At 43.2% G+C, this 24,866-nt stretch overlaps 1 protein-coding gene across 2 annotated transcripts in view; it reads right to left on the bottom strand.

The window, feature by feature from the left end:
- The window catches only part of LOC121587479 (phosphatidylinositol 4-kinase alpha-like), a 104,451-nt gene extending 80,632 nt beyond the window's left edge, over positions 1 to 23,819 (bottom strand). Inside the window, exons 1-12 of one of the 2 annotated variants that reach the window (XM_041904449.2) lie at positions 23,555 to 23,819; positions 11,089 to 11,205; positions 10,203 to 10,296; positions 9,589 to 9,677; positions 9,233 to 9,305; positions 8,846 to 9,105; positions 8,620 to 8,686; positions 7,853 to 8,001; positions 7,411 to 7,476; positions 4,296 to 4,392; positions 3,847 to 4,038; positions 1,855 to 1,955 (exon numbers count right to left, since the gene is read on the bottom strand). In XM_041904449.2, the coding sequence (XP_041760383.2) occupies positions 1,855 to 1,955; positions 3,847 to 4,038; positions 4,296 to 4,392; positions 7,411 to 7,476; positions 7,853 to 8,001; positions 8,620 to 8,686; positions 8,846 to 9,105; positions 9,233 to 9,305; positions 9,589 to 9,677; positions 10,203 to 10,296; positions 11,089 to 11,205; positions 23,555 to 23,653 (1,404 nt within the window). In that variant the 5' untranslated portion in view covers positions 23,654 to 23,819. Of the gene's footprint in view, positions 1 to 1,854; positions 1,956 to 3,846; positions 4,039 to 4,295; positions 4,393 to 7,410; positions 7,477 to 7,852; positions 8,002 to 8,619; positions 8,687 to 8,845; positions 9,106 to 9,232; positions 9,306 to 9,588; positions 9,882 to 9,946; positions 10,084 to 10,202; positions 10,297 to 11,088; positions 11,206 to 23,554 lie in introns of those variants that run through there. The other variant, XM_045226780.1, reaches the window with a different exon arrangement.
- Between the last annotated feature and the right edge of the window lie 1,047 nt (positions 23,820 to 24,866).

The raw sequence follows: 24,866 nt of genomic DNA, 5'->3' as shown, positions 1-24,866 counted from the left end.
CCACACATCTGACTACCCCTTTACCTCCTTAGAAACCAGTAAATATTCCCCCATTTCGAGTTTATTTGTCACGTCCTCTGCATCCATTTTGCTGTCACATGTGTTACGGTGTTCAGAGTTTGTTACAGTGCATTTGGAAAGTATTCAGACCCCTTGACTTTTTCCACGTTTTTGCGCTACAGCCTTGATTAAATTATTTATTTTTTCTCATCGATCTACACACAATACCCCATAATGACAAAGATTACAAATAAAAGACAGAAACACATTATTTACATAAGTATTCAGACCCTTTGCTATGAGACTCGAACTTTAGCTCAGATGCATCCTGTTTCCATTCATCATCCTTGAGATGCTTCTACAACTTGATTGGAGTCCACCTGTGGTAAATTGAATTGATCGGACATGATTTGGAAAGGCACACACACACACCTGTCTATATAAGGTCCCACAGTTGACAGTGCATGTCAGAGCAAAAACCAAGCCATGAGGTCGAAGGAATTGTCCGTAGAGCTCCGAGACAGGATTGTGTCGAGGCACAGCTCTGGGGAAGGGTACCAAAACATATCTGTAGTCTTGAAGGTCCCCAAAAACATAGTGGCCTCCATCATTCTTAAATGGAAGTTTGGAACCACCAAGACTCTTCCTAGAGCTGGCCGCCCGGCCAAACTGAGCAATCGAGGGAGAAGGGCCTTGGTCAGGGAGGTGACCAAGAACCCGATGGTCACTGACAGAGCTCTAGAGTTTCTCTGTGGAGATGGGAGAACCTTCCAGAAGGACAACCATCTCTGCAGCACTCCAGACGGAAGCCACTCGTCAGTGAAAGGCACATGACAGCCCGCTTGGAGTTTGCCAAAAGGCACCTAAAGGACTCTCAGACCATGAGAAACTGATGAAACGAAGATTGAACTATTTGTCCTGAATGCCAAGCGTCACGTCTGGAGGAAAGCTGGCACCATCCCTACCGTGAAGCATGGTGGTGGCAGCATCCTGTTGTGGGGATGTTTTTCAGCGGCAGGGACTGGGAGACTGGTTAGGATCGAGGGAACGATCAAAGGACAATGACCCTAAGCACACAGCCAAGACAACGTAGGAGTGGCTTCGGGACAAGTCTCAATGTCCTTGAGTGGCCCAGCCAGAGCCCGGACTTGAACCCGATCAAACATCTCTGGAGAGACCTGAAAATACCTGTGCAGCAACGCTCCCCATCGAACCTGAAAGCGCTTGAGAGGATCTGCAGAGAAGAATTGGAGAAACTCCCCAAATACAGGTGTGCCAAGCTTGTAGCATCAAACCCAAGAAGACTCAAGGCTGTAATCACTGCCAAAGGTGCTTCAACAAAGTACTGAGTAAAGGGTCTGAATAATTATGTAAATGTAATATTTCAGTTTTGTATTATTTATAAATTTGCTAACATTTCTAAAAACCTGTTTTTGCTTTGTCATTATGGGGTATTGTGTGTAGATTGATGCGGGGGAAAAAAACAATTTTATCAATTTTAGAATAAGGCTGTAACGTAACAAAATGTGTAAAAGTCTAGGGGTCTGAATACTTTCAGAATGCACTGTATCTACCTTAACTACCTCATACCCGTGCATATCGACTGGGTACTGGTATAAAGCAAAGTTATCGTTACTCATTGTGTATATATTCCTAGTGATATATTATTTTTCTGTTATTCCGCTAAGTAAGCATTTCACTGTTAGTCTACACCGCTTGTTTACGAAGCATGTGACAAATACAATTTGAATTGATTTGACTACTGGAAACCTCTCACACAGACGCCCCAGACCCTTCAGAAAGACACAGAGAAGGAGAAGGAGAAGAAGAAGGAAGAAGGAAGAAGAAGATTACCTGTAGACAGCAGATGAGGAGGGGCATGTGTGCGATAATGACTTTACTGGAGGTCTTAGACTGCAGCTTCTCGGAAAGTTTGATGCACAGATTCTCGGCTCCTACGAGCACAAAGGGAAGAAAGAGGAGGTAGGTTGCTGTTATTAAAGCTCTAGGGACACTGAAATAGTGGCCCATGGCAATAGAAGGCCCATCGGGACACATAAAGCATGAATGCTATTGCCCACATGGTGGATGATTAATCAAACTGTATGGCTCTGACCTTTTGACATGTTGCTGCATGTACTGAAGTTAAGATGATTCTGACCTTATTTGAGAGCTACAGTGGGGAAAAAAAGTATTTAGTCAGCCACCAATTGTGCAAGTTCTCCCACTTAAAAAGATGAGAGAGGCCTGTAATTTTCATCATAGGTACATATCAACTATGACAGACAAAATGAGAAAAAAAAATCCAGAAAATCACATTGTAGGATTTTTTATTAATTTATTTGCAAATGATGGTGGAAAATAAGTATTTGGTCAATAACAAACGTTTCTCAATACTTTGTTATGTACCCTTTGTTGGCAATGACACAGGTCAAACGTTTTCTGTAAGTCTTCACAAGGTTTTCACACACTGTTGCTGGTATTTTGGCCCATTCCTCCATGCAGATCTCCTCTAGAGCAGTGATGTTTTGGGGCTGTCGCTGGGCAACACGGACTTTCAACTCCATCCAAAGATTTTCTATGGGGTTGAGATCTGGAAACTGGCTAGGCCACTCCAGGACCTTGAAATGCTTCTTATGAAGCCACTCCTTCGTTGCCCGGGCGGTGTGTTTGGGATCATTGTCATGCTGAAAGACCCAGCCACGTTTCATCTTCAATGCCCTTGCTGATGGAAGGAGGATTTCACTCAAAATCTCACGATACATGGCACCATTCATTCTTTCCTTTACACGGATCAGTCGTCCTGGTCCCTTTGCAGAAAAACAGCCCCAAAGCATGATGTTTCCACCCCCATGCTTCACAGTAGGTATGGTGTTCTTTGGATGCAACTCAGCATTCTTTGTCCTCCAACCACGACAAGTTGGTTTGGTTTCATCTGACCATATGACATTCTCCCAATCCTCTTTTGGATCATCCAAATGCACTCTAGCAAACTTCAGACGGGCCTGGACATGTACTGGCTTAAGCAGGGGGACACGTCTGGCACTGCAGGATTTGAGTCCCTGGCGGCGTAGTGTGTTACTGATGGTAGGCTTTGTTACTTTGGTCCCAGCTCTCTGCAGGTCATTCACTAGGTCCCCCTGTGTGGTTCTGGGATTTTTGCTCACCGTTCTTGTGATCATTTTGACCCCACGGGGTGAGATCTTGCGTGGAGCCCCAGATCGAGGGAGATTATCAGTGGTCTTGTATGTCTTCCATTTCCTAATAATTGCTCCCACAGTTGATTTCTTCAAACCAAGCTGCTTACCTATTGCAGATTCAGTCTTCCCAGCCTGGTACAGGTCTACAATTTTGTTTCTGGTGTCCTTTGACAGCTCTTTGGTCTTGGCCATAGTGGAGTTTGGAGTGTGACTGTTTGAGGTTGTGGACAGGTGTCTTTTATACTGATAACAAGTTCAAACAGGTGCCATTAATACAGGTAACGAGTGGAGGACAGAGGAGCCTCTTAAAGAAGAAGTTACAGGTCTGTGAGAGCCAGAAATCTTGCTTGTTTGTAGGTGACCAAATACTTATTTTCCACCATAATTTGCAAATAAAATCATAAGAAATCCTACAATATGATTTTCTGGATTTTTTTTTCTCAATTTGTCTGTCATAGTTGACATGTACCTATGATGAAAATTACAGGCCTCTCTCATCTTTTTAAGTGGGAGAACTTGCACAATTGGTGGCTGACTAAATACTTTTTTTCCCCACTGTACAACATTACCCAATATCGAAGATGTGATAACACCATATGCTGAGAAGCAATCTAATGCGTTATCAGGCGTTGCTGTGACTAATTACCTTGCTCGTCTTTCACGGCCCACACCATGAGGTCCACGCAGGCTGCGTTGGCCTGGCAACGGAGTTTAAGAGGGTTGGGCTCCCCCGGCAGCCCCCCTGCATCATGGAGCACCCTCTGCAGCTCGGACTGGCTGCTGCTGAACTGCTCCAGCACAAAGTCGTGCACCTCCCTGACGAACCCCGGGTGGAGGGCTTAGAACACATTACACCATTATTACACATTCACAATCACATGTAATACATCGTCATTTTCCTCCATCACAAATCACTGCTGCAAGGCTGAGAACGCAGAAATTAATGCACTTTAAAAAGGAATGGTTCACCCAAATTGATTTAATCTTATTGATATCTACAAAGAGGTCTATGAATCCAGGGATTCGCTACAGCTTAGCATGATCATAAATAACTGCAAAACAGTGGGAGAGGAGCAGTGGGACCTGTTCGCTTACCTTTAATGTAATACAGGGCGTCCCTCAGCATTTTGAACATGCAGACGTAGAGAGGATCACTGAAGGTTTTGTAGTATAAATTCATACTAGGATTAGCCTGCAGATGGGAAAGTCAAATGTAAACCAAGATTGTGTCACAAATGGCACCCTATTCCCTACATAGTACACTACTTTTGACGTCGAAAGTAGTGCACTATATAGGGAATAGGGTGTCATTTAAGACAGAACACGTTGTGTCACAGAATGAGAGTCATTTTCTTCGAGAGTCGTCTGTTCTTTCGACCAATCGATTGGTTGAAATTTCAAAATGTGTATTTTTCCATATCTATAAACTCAGCAAAAAAAGAAACGTCCTCTCACTGTCAACTGCGTTTATTTTCAGCAAACTTAACATGTCTAAATATTTGTATGAACATAACAAGATTCAACAACTGAGACATAAACTGCCAAGTTCCACAGACATGTGACTAACAGAAATGGAATGTGTCCCTGAACAAAGGGGGGTCAAAATCAAAAGTAACAGTCAGTATCTGGTGTGGCCACCAGCTGCATTAAGTACTGCAGTGCATCTCCTCCTCATGGACTGCACCAGATTTGCCAGTTCTTGCTGTGAGATGTTACCCCACTCTTCCACCAAGGCACCTGCAAGTTCCCGGACATTTCTGGGGGGGAATGGCCCTAGCCCTCACGCTCCGATCCAACAGGTCCCAGACCATGGCCATGGCAGAACACTGACATGCAGGAAATGCAGGAAATCACGCACAGAATGAGCAGTATGGCTGGTGGCATTGTCATGCTGGAGGGTCATGTCAGGATGAGCCTGCAGGAAGGGTACCACATGAGGGAGGAGGATTTCTTCCCTGTAACACACAGCGTTGAGATTGCCTGCAATTACAACAAGCTCAGTCCAATGATGCTGTGACACATCGCCCCAGACCATGAGGACCCTCCACCTCCAAATCGATCCCGCTCCAGAGTACAGGCCTCGGTGTAACGCTCATTCCTTCGACAATAAACGAGAATCTGACCATCACCCCTGGTGAGACAAAACCGCGACTCATCAGTGAAGAGCACTTTTTGCCAGTCCTGTCTGGTCCAGCGACGGTGGGTTTGTGCCCATAGGCAACGTTGTTGCCGGTGATGTCTGGTGAGGACCTGCCTTACAACAGGCCTACAAGCCCTCAGTCCAGCCTCTCTCAGCCTATTGCGGACAGTCTGAGCACTGAGGGAGGGATTGTGCGTTCCTGGTGTAACTCGGGCAGTTGTTTTTGCCCTCCTGTACCTGTCCCGCAGGTGTGATGTTCGGATGTACCGATCCTGTGCAGGTGTTGTTACACGTGGTCTGCCACTGCGAGGACGATCAGCTGTCCGTCATGTCTCCCTGTAGCGCTGTCTTAGGCGTCTCACAGTAGGGACATTGCAATTTATTGCCCTGGCCACATCTGCAGTCCTCATGCCTCCTTGCAGCATGCCTAAGGCACATTCACGCAGATGAGCAGGGACCCTGGGCATCATTCTTTTGGTGTTTTTAAGAGTCAGTAGAAAGGCCTCTTTAGTGTCCTAAGTTTTCATACCTGTGACCTTAATTGCCTACCGTCTGTAAGCTGTTAGTGTCTTAACGACCATTCCACAGCTGCATGTTCATTAATTGTTTATGGTTCATTGAACAAGCATGGGAAACAGTGTTTAAACCCTTTAAAATGAAGATCTGTGAAGTTATTTGGATTTTTACAAATTATATTTGAAAGACAGTTTCTTTTTTTGCTGAGTTTACATACACATCCTGTGTTTTAATCAAATTAACTATATGCACTTAGCTTGTCTGACGCTTTAAGCACACGGTTTGATTAAATAATTAAGACAGACAAATGACTAGAGGGAGTCCGACCGCAATTGATTTGATTGTGCTCAGACTTGCTGCGCTGTGTTAACAAAAATGACAGCGCATGACTGTGTGACTAGCACCCGTTGTCTCCCTCTCCTCCATGCTGCAGCAACCACTACAGAACTTCAACAGTGTTTATCGCGCTGTCCGTGTTGCTGAAGCTATTTCTGACTGAAAAGTTCTGTGTGATTCATATGCTGTGTGATGACATGAACAAATAAATATTGATTGATACAGTAGCCTATACACTGTAACTATTGAAATATAGGCCTAAGGAAGTTACAGTATTAAGACTAACCCGGATGCGCTCTTTGGCCTACAGCTCGATGGTGGTTATACAAGGCTGCTATACTAAGCCAAGTAATGATAAGACATTACTTATTATTATAACGATGATCATAATAATAATAAGACTAATAATAACAATAAGGAAATCAAGAAAAAGGGAGGGTTATTATTATTATAAATATTATTTTTCTGACAATTTGGAAGAGTGTAAACACGAAATAAATAATTAGTAATACCAGAGAGGCTGTTCTAACAAAGAAGAGTGTAAAGCCTTCAGTACAGCAAAGCAAAGATAAAAAACAGCCGAATTTGTGAAATTCTTTATCCGACATGTTGTGGCTGCGTGAGGCTTGATGCTCATGGAATCAGTAGGCTATTAAACAAACGCTTAAACAGAAGCAGGATCTGTCTTATTTCTGTAGATATATATGGATGATTTATAAAGCCAGGCACATTAGGATATTGACTATAGATTTAATTAAGTTGGGGTTTCCTCTCTCCTCACTTTTCTTAGACAATTAAGGCAAGTGCTGTTTTCAAGTCTCCTAACTCCGTTGCATTGTTCTCAACACCAATATGATGGTTAACTTTGCTAGCACATAGCAACATGGTCTAGCAATAGACGCCAATTCAACAGCGTGCTGATGTTCCAGAACCGCGGAGAGCGACCACTATCCAACGTGGGAGAAAGCGCATTTGTTAGTGTTGCACCATTGTTCTTACGTAATATAACCATATATAATTTCAGTAGCACATGTCTTAATGATGGACTGTGCCATCCCCACGGCCTCCACAATGGATTAATCCACTCAGACAGGTGTCTTGTACACCATTAATATTTTTCTACTGCTCGACTAAAGAAATCTCGATCGACCAACAGCCTAGCGACCAAAACAATCGACCAGTCGACTAAATGGTGTCAGCCCTAAAACCAATCCCCACCTCAGTGACTTCCACCATTGTGGCGTCCAGTGTTTTCAGGAAGGAGTCAGACAAAAAGCTCTTCACCTGCACATGAAAAAACAACATCCGTTTAGAATGCAGTGCATGTAATAACTGACCAATGGCCATACATGTTTACTGTAATTTCAATTTTTGGATATTGATTTATTTCAGTGTAATACACCATTTGGTGCCCAGCCTATATGGGTTTACAAGACACTGTACATCCAATACTTGTGCAAAAAAACTAAATAAAATTTTCAAATGTTGATGCAGAATTCATAATCGTAGCACGTACAACTCATACAAACAATACATTTTTCCTTCTCCCACAGGCTTTGAAGATAAATTGCTGTGCTATATGCTCTTAGTTCTAACCAAGGAGATGTGAATGTGTGAGTGCTACAGCCGACAGTAATAGTCCTGCTGTGTGGTAGTGTACCATGCTGAGGAGCTGTCTGAGCAGATCCACAGGCACCTCCATCTCCCCCTCGCCCTCCCTGATGAAGAGAGGAGACACGGAAAAGCTGGAGCTAACAGTCATGAAGTAGTAGTCTGGGTCCACTGCGCTACCGTCAGGAAGATAGGAACCTGGAGAGGGAGAGATACACTTCTGTCATAATTTTCATTCATCTTAAATGGAGACTCAGCGATGTAACGTTGCCACAGGTAGCAGGATATTGCAGATGAGGGCGAGCCAAGACGTTGCACTCGCAAAAAAAAATCAGCGCATGTGCACTGGTGCGCTTCCCACTGCTGCAACGTGATAAACGCGGGACAAAAACAGAAGTGAAGTTTAGCCTCGCGGTTCATACTTTTGATTTTTGCGGAAGTCGGCCCGATATTGCCGTTTACGTTCGTGCATCGCTGACTCTACATTTAAAAATGTTTCCCCATTTTGTCAGATTTTGTTGTCTCAATCACGCACAACAACTTCATTTTTAGACTGCTTGGCTACAGCTACTGAACTGGGACTATAAAATGGTTAATATCCTGAAAAATGATTATCCCTCATAAATGACCACGCACATGCACGTGCACACTCACACACACAGCTGAAACAATAAGCTGAGGAGAGGCAGAACCAACGCCTAAAACCCTCCACTTAATTTAGAATCATGACAATGTTGACTAACTGTATAAAAACAGACCCATGATCGACGAGGGCAGAAGGGAGGGAACTACTTCATTAAATGCAGCTGGTTTTACCTTCAAAGTAGTGTAGGCCAGGACCTGTAGGGGAGCAGGGGGACTGGCCTGCTGGGTCCGGACTGACCTATAGGACGAGAGATTTTCCATGCCGTCATAACATGAACTGACCAACAGTGCGTGTGTGTGCGTGTGTGTGTCCATCTCCCATAAAACACAAACACCCTAACTCCTTCCACAACCGGACAGTCAACAACAACAAGCCCAGGGTTTACAATAGTCCTACCTGTGAGGTGTCCGTGGCGGTGCATGTGCGCCTGTGGATCGTATCCCCCTGACACACGGTGAGCAGGGAGTTGGGCATGATGGAGCGGAAGTCGTTGAAGGACCTCCGCCGTATTCCTTCCGGTTCCTCGCTGACGCGAGGTGTCTGTGGCACCCCTCGAGGGAAAAGTTTGGACAGCAGGGCCTCCTCCGTGTTGCTGTAGCGACCAAATGCCCGGATCACACCCAGCAGGCAGGGAAAGATGTACCTGCACAGGTAGACTGGAGAGGAGACACACAGACACACACACACACACACACACACCACATCAGGAAAAACATGCACACAATGTGCTACATGCTATGACTGCAGAGAGAGAGGTGTGTGTGTGTGTGTGTGTGTCGGTACCTTTGTCGTGGTTCTCTGGAGTCTGGCACATCTCCAGAAACCCATGCATTACCTCCATAACAGCCTCCAGAATCTACAGACATGGCAGAGGGGGACTTCTTAGTAAAAAATGCTGTTATCAACAGTTAATAACTAGCACGATGCTGTAATGCTGATATTCACTCCATAGAACAGTGCTATAATGCTGTTATTAACAGTTATTCATTCCCAGCACAGTACTGTAATGTTGTTATTAACTCCTACACAGTGTTATAATTCTGTTAACAGTAATGAACTCCTTGCACTGTGCTATAACGCTGTTATTAACAGTTATTAATTCCTAGCACAGTGCTATAAAGCCTATTGTTACCACAAACCTGGGTTCTGGAGTCTGGGTCTCTCTGGGCCACATCAGCCAGCAGGGTCACCAGACAGAAGCTAAAGTTCTCCGCAATGGGGAGGGCCTCTGAGGGGGGAGAGACACAGTACAGTTATCAAACAGCAAATACTGTGACTGCATTTGGGACATTGACTGTGTGCACACTCAGAGCCATATAAAAAGCTGTTGAGGCAACATGGGGAGTTTAGTAAAGTCACACTGCAATGACATTGCAAATGTAGCCTAAAGTATGTCAATGGCAGTAGGCCTATGTGAATATTACAAAAACAACTAAACGTATTTCAATGTACGGTCCAAATAAATGTAAATATAACTAAACAATACTACAATGACACTGAAAAAATTATTTGTAATAGTATAGTATAAGTATAAAGTCAATAATAAACTAATCAAAAGTAAACAACAGGGCCCATATTCACAAAGCATCTCAGAGTAGGAGTACTGATCTTGGATCAGTTTTGCCTTCTAAATCATAATGAATAAGAGGGGGGACCTGATCCTAGATCAGCACTAATACTCTGAGATGCTTTGTGTGAACAGGACTTTGTTCTTGTAGATGAAAAATGCAATGAGTAAGAAGATTGTCTGAACCCCCTCCTTTCTTTCCCGAGCTCTCCTCGATCCATTGGACCCTTGGCAATCCCCTCAGTAGGGTCAACAAGTAAGGAACAACTGTTTCCTTGTGCTGCAGGGGCAAAACAATACAATACAAACCCTTACCATCACAGTACACACACTTTTAGAGTACACACTTACAGTACACAATACAGTATACACCCTTACCATCACAGTACACACACTTTTAGAGTACACACTTACAGTACACAATACAGTATACACCCTTACCATCACAGTACACACACTAGTACAGTACACACTTACAGTACACACAGTACACACTTGTTCACTCCTCTTAAAGGGACAGTTCACCCCATAATCAAAAAGTGTGTAGGTGCGTGTGTGTGTGCGTGTGTTGGGGGATTGATAGCTTCTCAAAAGGTGTATTTCTGTGACCTGCCATGCCATGTCTTGTTGTGATGGACTTTAGTAGCTTACACAGCAGCACCAGGTCTAATCACTAGCTCAAACCGATTAGGCCAATGAGCTTACTTTGTTGATCTGTGTGGAGCTGCTGCAGTTCCCTTGCCTGTGACATCTGAATAATGTGATTTGGCTTTATAATAATAATGTCTACCTATGGAGTGGGTGTATGCTGTGACATAGCATGGCCTAGTTTAAGTACTTCCAAAACTCACTATACCTTTCATCCTTTCTCATAGCCTAATCACCGATCTAACAAGATTGGCCAGAATACACACAGCCACTCCAACAAGCAAAGCTGAATACCTACATGCATGCAATTTTGCTACATCTGGGAAAGGAGGAAGGATGCATTGAAACAGGGCCAGGATTCCTGTTGAAACGGTTACAAAGCCAAATAACCTACCTACCTGAAATCAATCAATAAACCACCTACCTGTAAGTCAGACTCCACGAGGAAGACAGCGAGAGCTATGACAGCATCTCTGCGACGCAAGTCAAGGGTGAAGGCACCCCTCACCTCCACAGGGCACATGCATTGCAGCTTCTGGATCTGAGAGAGAGGCCATGGGACTGAGGTCAGGACAGGTGCATGGTAACAGTACAGGGGAACATGCCTAGAAGCCAGACCCACAACTTTCATAAATCTGCTGTCAAACTAGCCCTGGTGTGTAGGTTATTCACTATGAACCAAACAGAACCAAACGGAAGCAAACTGAATGAAACAGGGAGGGACCTAACTGAATTTGTCCAATAGAAACTCGTTTTCGTTGTAAAACTATTTCCATTTGGAGTAATAGTTTTCTGTTGCAAAATGTTTTGCAACAGTTTGCAACTGTTTGCTACGGTCTTCATCTAATGAATACACCCCTTATGTGGTTTGCCTCCATGTTATGGTGCAATTTGAAGGGGAAACATACCCAAACATGCCCATACTGCAACAGTGTCCTGATAAGAATGGTGGGTCATTCCATGTCATTTTAGCAAGCCATGACTCCCACTCAGGTCTTTCTAAAATTGTTTTATAGTTAGAAACAGATAAGATTAGCATTCCCGCAAAATTATTTTGTTTAAATATACACTGAGTATACCAAACATTAAGAACACCTTCCTAATACTGAGTTGCACCTTTTGCCCTCAAAACAGCCTCAATTCATCAGGACATGCGCTCTATAAGGTGTCGAAAGCATTCCACAGGGATGCTGGCCCATGTTGACTCCAATGCTTCCCACAGTAGGCCCCGTGTAGCTCAGTTGGTAGAGCATGGCGTTTGCAACACCAGGGTTGTGGGTTCGATTCCCATGGGGGGCCAGTATGAAAATTTTTATAAATAATGTATGCACTCACTAACTGTAAATCGCTCTGGATAAGAGCGTCTGCTAAATGACAAAAAAATTAATAATAATAATACTAAAGTTGGCTGGATGTCCTTTGGGTGGAGAACCATTCTTGATACACACAGGAAACTGTTGAGCATTAAAAACTCAGCAACAATGCAGTTCTTGACACAAACCAGCGTGCCTGGCACCTACTACCATACCCCGTTCAAAGGCAATTCAATATCTTGTCTTGCCCATTCACCCTCTGAATGGCACACATTCACAATCCATGTCTCAATTGTATCAAGGCTTAAAAATCCTTCTTTAACCTGTCCCCTTCCCTTCGTCTACACTGATTGAACTGGATTTAACAAGTGACATCAATAAGGGATCATAGCTTTTAACTGGATTCACCTGGTCAGTCTATGTCATGGAAAGAGCAGGTGTTCTTAATGTTTTGTATACCAAATTGGCCATTTCAATTAATAGGATTCATATAATATTTAGGTGCTATATCTCATGCCCATTCTGAATTGGAAATCTTTGATTGTACTTAGGCCTTAGCCTGAAGACCAGACGTTGAATTGCATTGAATTCTACGTCGGGCATAAAAGAGCGTTTGGATCAGAATGTTTCTTCTCACAACCTCTACAAGCCAGAATGTTTTATCGGTTGTCCATGTGGTTGGTCTTTTTGCAGGTAGGAATGTGAGACAATATATTCACGGGATGGAAAAGCAGAATAATATGTGCGCTCTCGGATAGTAATAATAGTTTATATGGTGCTCTTTCGATCTCTCAGGTTTGTGTCATTCATGAATCAATCATTTAACGTTTACTTTATTCAGATGTTTATATGTTATGTATAAAAGGTATACCCCATTTAGTCGACTGGTCGATTGTTAGGTCGACCGAGATTTCTTTAATCGAGCAGTAGCAAAAAAAATATATATATCATGTCATGGTGTACAAGACACCTGTCTGTGTGGACTAATCCATTGTGGAGGCCGTGGGGATGGCACAGTCCATCACTAAGACATGTGCTACTGAAATTATATATGGTTATATTACGTAAGAACAATGGCGCAACACTAATACAAATAATATTTGCATAATCGCATAATTAACCAGCATATTGGTGTTGAGAACAATGCAACGGAGTTAATTGTGTAAGAAAAGTGAGGAGAGTGGAAAGCCCAACTGAATTAGGTATATAATCAATATCCTAACTGTTAAATGTGCCTGGCTTTATAAATCATCCATATATATCTTAAGAAATAAGACATATCCTGCTTCTGTTGCCTGAGTGTTTGTTTAATAGCCTACTGATTCCATGAGCATCAAGCCTCACGCAGCCACATGTCGGATAAAGAATTACACAAATTTGTCTGTTTTTAATCTTTGCTATGCTGTAATAAGGTTTTACACATTTTTCGTTAGAACAGCCTCTCTGGTATTATTTATTTAGTGTTGTTTACACTATTCATCTGCGGAGATAAGGTCCCACAGTTGACATTGCATGTCAGAGCAAAAACCAAGCCATGAGGTCGAAGGAATTGTCCATAGAGCTCCGAGACAGGATTGTGTCGAGGCGCAGATCTGGGGAAGGGTACCAAAAAATGTCTGCAGCATTGAAGGTCCCCAAGAACACAGCGGCCTCCATCATTCTTAAATGGAAAAAGTTTGGAACCACCAAGACTCTTCCTAGAGCTGGCCACCCGGCCAAACTGAGCAATCGGGGGAGAAGGGCCTTGGTCAGGGAGGTGACCAAGAACCCGATGGTCACTGACAGAGCTCCAGAGTACCTCTGTGGAGATGGGAGAACCTTCCAGAAGACAACCATCTCTGCAGCACTCCACCAATCAGGCCTTTATTGTAGAGTGGCCTGACGGAAGCAACTCCTCAGTAAAAGGCACGTGACAGCCCACTTGGAGTTTGCCAAAAGGCACCTAAAGACTCTCAGACCATGAGAAACAAGATTCTCTGGTCTGATGAAACCAAGATTGAACTCTTTCACCTGAATGCCAAGCGTCCCGTCTGGAGGAAACCTGGCACCATCCCTACGGTGTAGCATGGTGGTGGGAGCATCATGCTGTGGGGATCTTTTTCAGCGGCAGGGACTGGGAGACTAGTCAGGATCGAGGGAAGATGAACAGAGCAAAGTACAGAGAGATCCTTGATAAAAACCTGCTCCGGAGTGCTCAGGACATCAGACTGTGGCGAAGGTTCACCTTCCGACAGGACAACCGCCCTAAGCACACAGCCAAGACAACGCAGGAGCGGCTTCGTGACAAGTCTCTGAATGTCCTTGAGTGGCCCAGCCAGAGCTGGGACTGGAGCCCGATCAAACATCTCTGGAGAGACCTGAAAATAGCTGTGCAGCAATACTCCCCATCCAAGCTGACAGAGCTTGAGAGGATCTGCAGAGAATGGGAGAAACTCCCCAAATACAGGTGTGCCAAGCTTGTAGCATCATACCCAAGAATACTTGAGGCTGTAATCGCTGTCAAAGGTGCTTCAACAAAGTACTGAGTAAAGGGTCTGAATACTTATGTAAATGTGATATTTCAGTTGTTTATTTTTAATAAATTTGCAAACTGTCTCTAACCAGAATAGAAAGAGGAGTGGGAGGCCCCGGTGCACAACTGAGCAAGAGGACAAATACATTAGAGTGTGTAGTTTGAGAAACAGATGCCTCACAGGTCCTCAACTGGCAGCCTCCCACTCCTCTTTCTATTCTGGTTAGAGCCAGTTTGTGCTGTTCTGTGAAGGGAGTAGTACACAGCGTTGTACGAGATCTTCAGTTTCTTAGCAATTTCTCGCATGGAACAGCCTTAATTTCTCAGAACAAGAATAGACTGACGAGTTTCAGAAGAAAGTTATTTGTTTCTGGCCATTTTGAGCCTGTAATCGAACCCACAATTGCTGATGCTCCAGATACTCAACTAGTCTCAAGAAGGCCAGTTTTATTGCTTCTTTAATCAGCACAACAGTTTTCAGCTGTGCTAACATAATTGCAAAAGGGTTTTCTAATGATCAATTAGCCTTTTAAAATTATAAACTTGGATTAGCAAACACAACGTGCCATTGGAACACAGGACTGATGGTTGCTGATAATGGGCATCTGTACGCCTATGTAGATATCATTTTTTTTTAAATCAGCCGTTTCCAGCTATAGTAGCATTTACAACATTAACAATGTCTACACTGTATTTCTGATCAATTTGATGTTATTTTAATGGACAAAAAAAATTATTTTCTTTAGAAAACAAGGACATTTCTAAGTGACCCCAAACTTTTGAACGGTAGCATATATGGAAAAATACACATTTTAAAATAAGAACAGACGACTCTCGGTCGACCAATATTTTTTTTAGTCGGGGAAAGCTCTATTTGCTAATATAAATATCTGACTGCTACTAGGTTAGTATTCTGTACAAGACAAGACCAAATGCATGAATAAGACAACAAATATTAATAAAATAAAATACGGAACAGTCAATAAAAAATGTCAATATATCTTTTGTTTTGGATCAAGGTAGCTAGCTGATAGCAAAGGTGTCAGCTAGAGATGACGTGCAGGAGCTTGCATGAATTTGTAGCCTTGCATGATGTCTACTTTGTTGATAATTAGCATATTCGAATCTGAGAGTAAATAGACAAATATATTGATAAAAGTTACCTTGTCCAAGAGAGATTTACACGGCTATCAAAATGTCACGAAACACAGCCCTTATTTGAAGTGTTTCTAAAGTCCACAACGGATAAAATGAATGGTGAAAAAACAATTGGAACCATTTCTGTGTTTGACCACTAGGTTTTATGGGTATTAAGACGCGTCCACTGTGGGACTCAATAGAGAGAAATGGTAATGGCGTCTTATTTTTTATTTATTTAATTTTTATTTTAGGGGGTAGATCAGCTTTAATATTGCAGATACATTGTAACTTCCATCAATGTAATTGTTTGCATCACTTCCAATCCACCGTATATTTATTTTGCAAATATATACAGTACCAGTCAAAGGTTTGGACACACCTACTCATTCAATGGGTTTTCTTTATTTTTACTATTTATAATAATAATAGTGAAGACATCAAAACTATGAAATAACACATATGGAATCATGTAGTAACCAATAAAGTGTTAAACAAATCAAAACATATTTTATATTTGAGATTCTTCAAATAACCTCCCTTTGCCTTGATGACAGCTTTGCACACTCTTGGTTGTCTGTGTGACTTGTCTGTCCACTGGAACCCTCCCGGTTATAGCCTTCGGGTTCGGGGACCGCGCCTTCCTTGCAAGATCGGGAGACTGTATGTTTCGCTCGGGCAGGCTTGCAGTTCTCCCCTGAAAATGAGCTAAGTGTCACGAGGCGCACCATGTTTTATCTCTCACAGGTCACAGCCATCTTGCCTAGACTCGTGTGTTCCATGGTGAACGAGCTATGCAAAGTAGCTAGCTTAACCAGAGGTGACCATTGCAGGACTAAGCATGGTTATAAACACACTGCTGCCAACCAGCACCCCCACGTATATAGCAAGAGATAAGCTATAAACGTGCCTCAGGTTACAGCCAACCCACACGTACAAAGCAAAAAATAAGCTAGAAATGTGTGTGAGGTAGAATGACCTGCCCCTTCACAGTCAGACAGTTTACATTACAGCCATTCATGTCTCCTCTCCATCATTCAGATTGTCTCACACACTAAGGCTGATACTGTAGGTCTGTAGTAATCTTTACTAATACAGTATTGCGCAGTGATTAATATAGACAGTATATTACACTGTTGCCTTAATTATTTTTACACAAGGAAAAACTACAGCCATTCATGTCTCCTCTCCTTCATTCAGATAGTGTATGAGACAAAGGCTGATACTGTAGGTCCCATTCTATACTATCATACAGTATTGCACAGTGTCCTATAGACAGTAATATTACACTGTTGGCTTCATTTTCCAGTATTGGGCTGAGTTTATGTTAGCCCAACCATAGTGAGATTACACTGTTGTTGTTTTTCACACAGTTGCTGGGTTGCGATAGTTTTTGTTAGACTATTTTACAGTACAGACAGTAACTATCCTAGTTTCCCTTGGAAACTCACATCTCAGCTCTATTAAACTGAGTGTTTCAGCGTGTAGCTGTGTTTACTATAGTTCTGTTGCGCTACTTCACAGTACAGACAGTAACTATACCTTAATTGGAAACTGACAGCTTTATTACACTACTGTTGTTTTCACAGTGTGTAGCTGGGTACACTACTTACAGTAAGCTTCATACAGTAGGCTACATACAGTAACTATGCTAGTTTCCAGTGACTATCCTAGTTTCACTTTTCCGCTCTTACACTGCGGTCTTGCAGAGTGTGTAGCTGGGGTACTTTGTACTTACAGTTAAGACAGTAACTATCCTAGTTTCCCCTGGAAACTCACAATTCAGATCTATTACACTGAGGGTTTCAGTATATAGCTGGGTTTTCTATAGTTTTGTTACATCAGTTTACAGTACTGACAGTAACTATCCTAGTTTCCCTTAGAAACTCACATAACAGCTAGATTACACTGCTGATCTTACGCAGTGTGTAGCTGGGGTTGCCATATTATTTTGTTACACTGCAGGGTATCCACTATCCATCTCTTCTTCCCACAGAGAGAAACTACCATTTCCACAGGCAGCGAACTGCATCTAAGAAGGGTGGCACTCTGCAGTCACCCTGAGGTGCTTGCCGATGTCATTAGCAGCTTCTCACAGGCCCAAAGCTCTGAATACAGTGATGGAAGGCTACGAAATCCAATTCCGATGCTGGCCACCGCTTAACTATGGTGAGAGAGTTTTGGAACAGGGCCTATACAACCGGACTCTCACATTGCATGGTGGACACTGTTACTGCAGCATTTTGGCTGGCCCGCCGGCCTTTGCCTTTAGCTGTGGTGGCACATTCTACTGGAGGAGTAACTGCCTTACCTGGATGATTGGATAGTCTACCCCATCCAGGGAACAGGCCACAATGGACACAAGGACCCTCTTGAACCAGATTCGAGTTCTGGGCCTCACCCTAAGCGAGGAGAAGAGTCACCTGACCCCTTCACGGAAGGTGATCTACCTCGGGATGTCCATAGACTCGACTCTCATTAGGGCACGTCTCCCTCAGGTGAGGGTGACAAAATCCTACCTCAACTGTTTCCGGCTCAGACGAGCCATATCGGTGTTTGAGTGCCAACAATTACTTGGCCTACTGACGGTGGCTTCACTGTTGGTTCTGCTGGGCATTCTCCATCAGGCCAATCCAGCGATGGTTCAACTCCCACGGCCGGCACCCAAAACAACACAGACACTGTCAACTGTTGGTGATGAGTGCATGTTTGAGGACCCTATCAAAGTGGCTATCCCGCTCCTTCCTGTTAAAGGGGGTGAGTCTGAACAGAGTCCACCGCAAAGAGCTGGTGTGCACTGAAGCCTTTCTGACTTGTTGAGGTGCCGTGTTCAGAGGCAGCTGGCCGGTGGATCACCCCATGGAGTTGTCAACACATCAATGTGCTGGAGCTCAGGGTGGTTCACCTAACTCTTCAACAGTTCCAGCCCATTCCTGATCCAATGTCCTCTGCATTGTTCAGGCATCCCCGACGTCCTGAACATTGCAACGGACATACTATCGAGAGACGGCCCACCAAGGGGGTGGGGGGCGTTCTCGATAGTATGTCCGCTGCATTGTTCAGGACGTCGGGGATGCCTGAACAATGCAGCGGACATTGGATCAGGAATGGGCTGGAACTGTTGAAGAGTTAGGTGAACCACCCTGAGCTCCAGCACATTGATGTGTTGACCACTCTACACCCTCAGGTGGTGCTATAGCTTTGGGACAGGTTCGGGAGAGCACAAGGGGTCCTGTTTGCATTTCAGGAGAACACTCGATGTCAGACCCTATGGGTCTGGACGCCCTCACTCACGATTGGCCTGCAACACCTCTTTACACTTTCCCACCATTTCCCCTGATCACAGCTACACTAGACAGGGTCATCTTGGTTGGCCACCAGCTGCTCTTGATAGCTCCATGCTGATTAATTGCTGATTAATTGTGGCCATTTGATTAATTGTTGAGCAGTCTTATGGCTTGGGGGTAGAAGCTGTTAAGGAGCCTTTTGGACATAGACTTGGCGCTCCGGTACCGCTTGCCATTCGGTAGCAGAGAGAACAGTCTATAACTTGGATGACTGGAGACTTTGACAATTTTTTGGGCCTTCCTCTGACACTGCCTAGTATATGTGACTCGTTTAAGGAAACTGGGCGTATGTCCCGGGTCACTATTTCACAGGAGAGCCATTTGAACGTAAACTATTTTTTTTATTAAAATGTGTTTTTTGGCAGAAATGCCTTCTGGAACATGCACATTTTCATGTGCCTTAATAACAAACTTGTATGCCATCTGTAAATACGAATACAATTGTTAAATTACGAGCCTAGTTGGTTTAGCCACAGAAAAAGACAGCAACCTTCCTGCTAGCCATGATTGGCTGAGATAATGAGTGACCTGGACATGCCGAGAGAGGAGTTCGGATTGGTCTGCCATATAGCACGCTATTTGAGCTGGTCAGTATGTGTAGGTAATCCTGTCTAACGCTGCTTTTTAACAAATATATTGCTTAGTAGAACTGCATAAGTGTTGCTCTCCACTTTCTGGAGGACCGAGTTTTGAAATCAGTGGAATTACAGTATGATAGCTAAGGAGATGGAGAAAACACCTGTCTCCGGATTACATCTTCAAACTAAGGGCAACCATGCATCTGTGACAGGAAGAAGCATCCAACCATGATGTATACGGGTAAAACAGTCTAGCTAAGAAAGTCGTTTTCATTTCAAGTTAAAGTGTACTGTTAGATAGATAGCTAATGTTAGCTGGCAAGTAACCATTTCAATAGAATGTTCATGATATCAATGCGACAACTGTTGATAGACGTAGCTGGTAAATTCGCTCTAGCTATCTACTCCGATTTCAGAGCACTCTCGTCTGAGTGTGCCAGAGCGCAGAATAACTGATGAATTAACGAATGCTCAACACCCGTTGAATATGGCCGGTGTCAGTAAACGTTGGCAAAAAGCGTAATTAAAATTGTTGCCAGCAGCACAGTTGCAGTCACCAACGCTCTGGATAACATAAAAACAGCCTAACCAGCTCTGCTAGGGCTAATAAAATGGTCAGTGAGCTGTTCTCTCATTTGTGTCTGGAAGTAGCTAGCAAGCTAGCCAACGTTAGCTTGGGTGCTTGACTGCTGTTGTTAGGGCAGAACGCTCGGATCAACCCTACTCCTCGGCCAGAGCGTCCAGTGTGCGCTCTGAACGCTCAGAGAGCGAAACGCTCTGAATTTACAAACAGACAAATGTGACAACGCTCTGAGTTTATGGACGGGGCTATAGCTTAAGAGGGTGTGAATGATGCTGAATGGGTGTAGACAAAGAAGAGCTCTCCAGTGGGTGTACAAAAACATTCAAAGGCCATTTTCTCAAAAGTGAGATTACAAGTCGATCAACTTTCAAAGCAGAACTACTTTCCCATTGTTCCTCAACTGTAGTGTATGATATACCATTTTCTAGCTATGAGTCTCTACTTTTATCCAATGTAAAAAACATTGGACATGAGCCGGTCGGTCACATATAAGTCCTGGATGGCAGGAAGCTTGGTGACATACTGGGCCATACGCATTACCCTCTGTAGCGCCTTACGGTCGGATAACGAGCAGTTGCCATACCAGGCGGTGATGCAACCGGTCAGGATGCTCTCGATGGTGCAACTTTTTGAGGATCTGGGGACCCATGCCAAATCTTTTTTGCCGCCATCTCGGCATGCCATGACGAAGGCCAAGAGGGACACATGGCTAGCTACCCATTGCTCTCCAAATTTATGAAGGGAGTTCGACGTCTGTGTCCAGCAATGGCCCGCTCGGTGACAAACTGGAACGTTGACAGGGTGCTGTCAGCACTTGCTAAATGCACTCTCTCTCTCGATGACTTTGAAGCACCTATCCATGAAGGTGGCATTCCTGTTGGATAGTACCTCCACTAAGAGGGTGAGTGAACTTAATGCCTTTCAGTGAGCACTGAATGTTTTTCAGAATGGGTCCAGACAAGAGGAGTGTTACCCTCCGTCTTAACCCCTCATTCTTGCCAAAGGTCTTGTTTGACAGACATGTGTTCCGGCCCTTAAATTTGTCCGCATATGCTCCTTCCGCGGCTGCGGGTGAGCTGGGTGTTTTTTCCCCCCAAGCGTTCTCTGCCTGGGTCAGGGCCTTGGACACTTACATTGCACAGACACAAGCAATACGACACAGATAGCACTACTGGGTGATCTGAAAAGTCATAGTCAATCGATCAATAATATAATAATACTTTTAGCAAAAATGTTTATTTTCAATTGACAATCTGTAGAAACAATGAGAATAGAAGGGTTCAGAACTTTTGTGAAACATCACAGTTGAAAATTATATGGCAAATAAAAATCCAATATGGATGGTGTTAAGAGATAGATGGGAGGTATTGAATGGAGCTGAAGGATGGGACTAATAACAACAACTAATAACAACAAGATAACTAATGTAAAGCATTCTGTGTCCATAATAAGTATATAGGTTATAGGTTGAGAGCTTTTGTGAAAGAGCACAGTTCAAAAGATATGGCATATAGAAGCGAACCGGACGGACATCATGAAAATGATCGGAGAGGTTGAGGGTAGAGGAAGTTCAGGAGTAAAAACAAACAAAATAGAATTATTGTAAATTTGACTGTGTACATCAAATGTATATAGTATGTATAAGCTGGAAGTAGAGGCCTAAGCGTTGTTGTTCACTAGTTTACTCCAATTAGGGAAGGGGTGGTGGGGTTGGAAAGTAATGAAGGGAAATATATATTTTTTAAGGATATATATATATATATCGCTCTGGCTATATATATATACACACACACACACATATACTGTATATGCGAGAGAAAATATATATATATGGGGGATTGGAAGTGATGCAGACAATTACATTGATGGAAGTTACAATCTTTATGCAATATTAAAGCTGATCTACCCCAAAAAGTAATTTTTTTACTTTTAAAAAAATATGACAGTATGATCGGCTATTTGTTTGCTATGGTGAGAGAGTTCTGGGCCAGAGCCTATCGATACAAAGACTCTCACATTGGATTTTGGACACTAATACTACAGCATATCATCTGGCCAGCAGGCCTCTGCCGTCTGCTGTAGTGGCGCATTCTACTAGAGGAGTAGCTACATCGTGGGCACTGCTCCGAGGCGTTCCCCTCAATGACGTTTGCGCCTCGGCAAGTTTGGCATCGTCTAGCACCTTTTTCGAGGTACTATCCAGTCATTGTTGCCCCCACCAATGAGGTCGGAACGGAGGTGCTGGGTGTTGCCTCTGCTTCCCTGAGTGGGGACAGCGGGACATAGCAACTATCAGCTCAGTCCTACGGGACTTTGCTCTCTGTCTGGCCCTTACATAGTTCACTGATTCATCTGGTATTGTGATACCATATTGGAGTGATCCAATATAGTGCTACCTTGCAAAGGTTGCGTATGTAACCACGGTTATGTGAGCCATTGGACCACTCCAATCCTCTTCGTCGGTGATCTACAGCGCATCGAAAAGGACACGAGGTGGAAGTAGTGCGGCGGAAGCTATTTAAGGGGGTCAGCCGCAGCACTACCAAGTACACGGGACTAATCTGAAATTCTTACTCGGAATGTATCCTGCCGCGTGGATGGATACCATATTGGAGTGATCCAATAGCTCACATAACCGTGGTTACATATGTAACCTTCGTTCATTGGACAAAGCCTATGTGGAAATGAATGGCGTTTTGGACAAAAGCCGAAAATAAGGTCTGTGGTAAACACAGGCTTAGGAAATCTTACACGTTTTGTTCTGAGAATCTTCATCAACTAATGTCACTGTGAATTTTAAAGCATTTATGTAATTTTAAAAAAGCACATAAAGGCGTCATAATTCATAAAGGTAATGTTAACTGACTGATATTATCTCATAGAACAAAATAAAATAATAAAATATCCTGAGCTTGTTAACCTCGGACCTTATTTTCGCCGTTTATTCCAAAACCCTATTCTTTCCCAATAGGAATGGCTGAACGAACCAGAAGTAACTCATTTCCGGGTTTTAGGACTACAAGCTGGCAAGCATATGCCCGCTGGCATCAAACGTTACGGCGGCATCATGTCATACTCTTTTTGTCCAGACAGCATAAGATACATGGGCTACACGTACTGAGACAGAGGGGCGCTGATTTCTCCGGTGAAGTACAGTAGATACTGCCAATTGCGAATTGAAGGAGAATTTTGATAACACATATTGGTCACATTTTTTAGTACGCCTGGCTTCCCTTGGCATCCATGAATACACGCCACTAACTTTCTACTACTTTCACGACTACAAAAGTGATTACAGCAGTAGATTCGATTGAGGTAAAACAGGAACCGTGCGAGTCTGCAGACACACCTGTCAAATGTATCACCAATCAAAAAACACCGCCTGTGCGGAAGCAATGGAGTGCATATATCGGCACTCACCTTTTCAACTGGTGCAGGTCTGTGTGTAGCCAGAGACCGGGCTAGAGACAGAACCGTATTGAAGTAAAACCCTCTCGTTCCGCAACCCGTCACCGACATGTTTACCCCACTATGCGAAACAGGGGTGTAATCATTACACCGATTCTGTTACAAAACGTAACCGTACACTCCAAACGGAAACCCCAAAAGATAATTTCTATTGGACAGATTCAGGTAGTCTCTCACCGTTTAGTTCCGTTTGCTTCCGTTTGGTTCTTAAACTGTTTCAATAATGAATACACCCCAAGCAACTCTGGGGACAAAACAGTGGCAGAGAGACGCAGTACGGCAAGTCAGAGGGCACATCCAGGGCAACAGATCATTTGCAAGTGCTTAAAAAGCGAAGTAGTGCTATCGAGAATCCTTGGAACTTCACCAACCTTAACCCCTACCATTTTACGTTTCAACTTCAATGGGGGTTATGTACGTCCCAAGGATTCCGGATAGTAAGGACAATCAAAAGAAATCCCATGGTAAATAGTGTCATGAATCCCAAACCACCCCCTCGCCCATATAGAGGACCAAACCTATCATAATATGATTAAATAAATGCACACATAATTAAATAAATGAGCGAGGAAATACAAAAATACTGACTAAAATGTATTAATTATCTACATATCTGTAAATATTTAATTAATTATCGATGTGTTATCTAATTATTCAAACTTTAATTCATTTTAGTCATTTATATATTTATTCGTTTATTTATTTATGTATTTCTTCCTCCAACGTCACAATGAGGGCATGTCAATCAAACGTCTGTGGGTGGTATCTAACACACCATTGGTTGATCAATGTCACAGCGCATTGCTATCGCTTCTGCGCCAACTATGTGAAGCTAGCCACAATAACGATTAGCCACGATAGTAGCATTTGTGGTTTGCCTTCAAAATAAAAGTCATCCATTGAAACTGACGCAAACAGATACAAATAGAGGAATCATGCCATATATTTGGACTAGATAATGCTTAACAAGTTTGGAATGTTGTTATATAAATTCGAAAAAGACAATAATTTGTTAATTGGACCAAAACATTTAAATCAGTTGAAATCGCACTGTGGATGTATACAACTTCAGAATTGCATTGGGGGTATACTTTATGCATTGTACAGCCTTGCCTATAGATCTTGGGTCCATAACATGTTCACAACTGTGAAGAGTTTACACATATATTAGTGTCGTAGCTCTTATTGCAGGACTTTAACTGTGGGAAATCATCTCACTATTCAGCCTATTGTGCGTATTGAACATATATACTGCAATGTAAAG

The sequence above is a fragment of the Coregonus clupeaformis genome, chromosome 18, assembly GCF_020615455.1.
Source record: "Coregonus clupeaformis isolate EN_2021a chromosome 18, ASM2061545v1, whole genome shotgun sequence".
NCBI classification, from domain to species: domain Eukaryota; kingdom Metazoa; phylum Chordata; class Actinopteri; order Salmoniformes; family Salmonidae; genus Coregonus; species Coregonus clupeaformis.
Note: the sequence above shows the minus strand (reverse complement) of the source record. Positions and strands in the feature narration are given on the sequence as shown.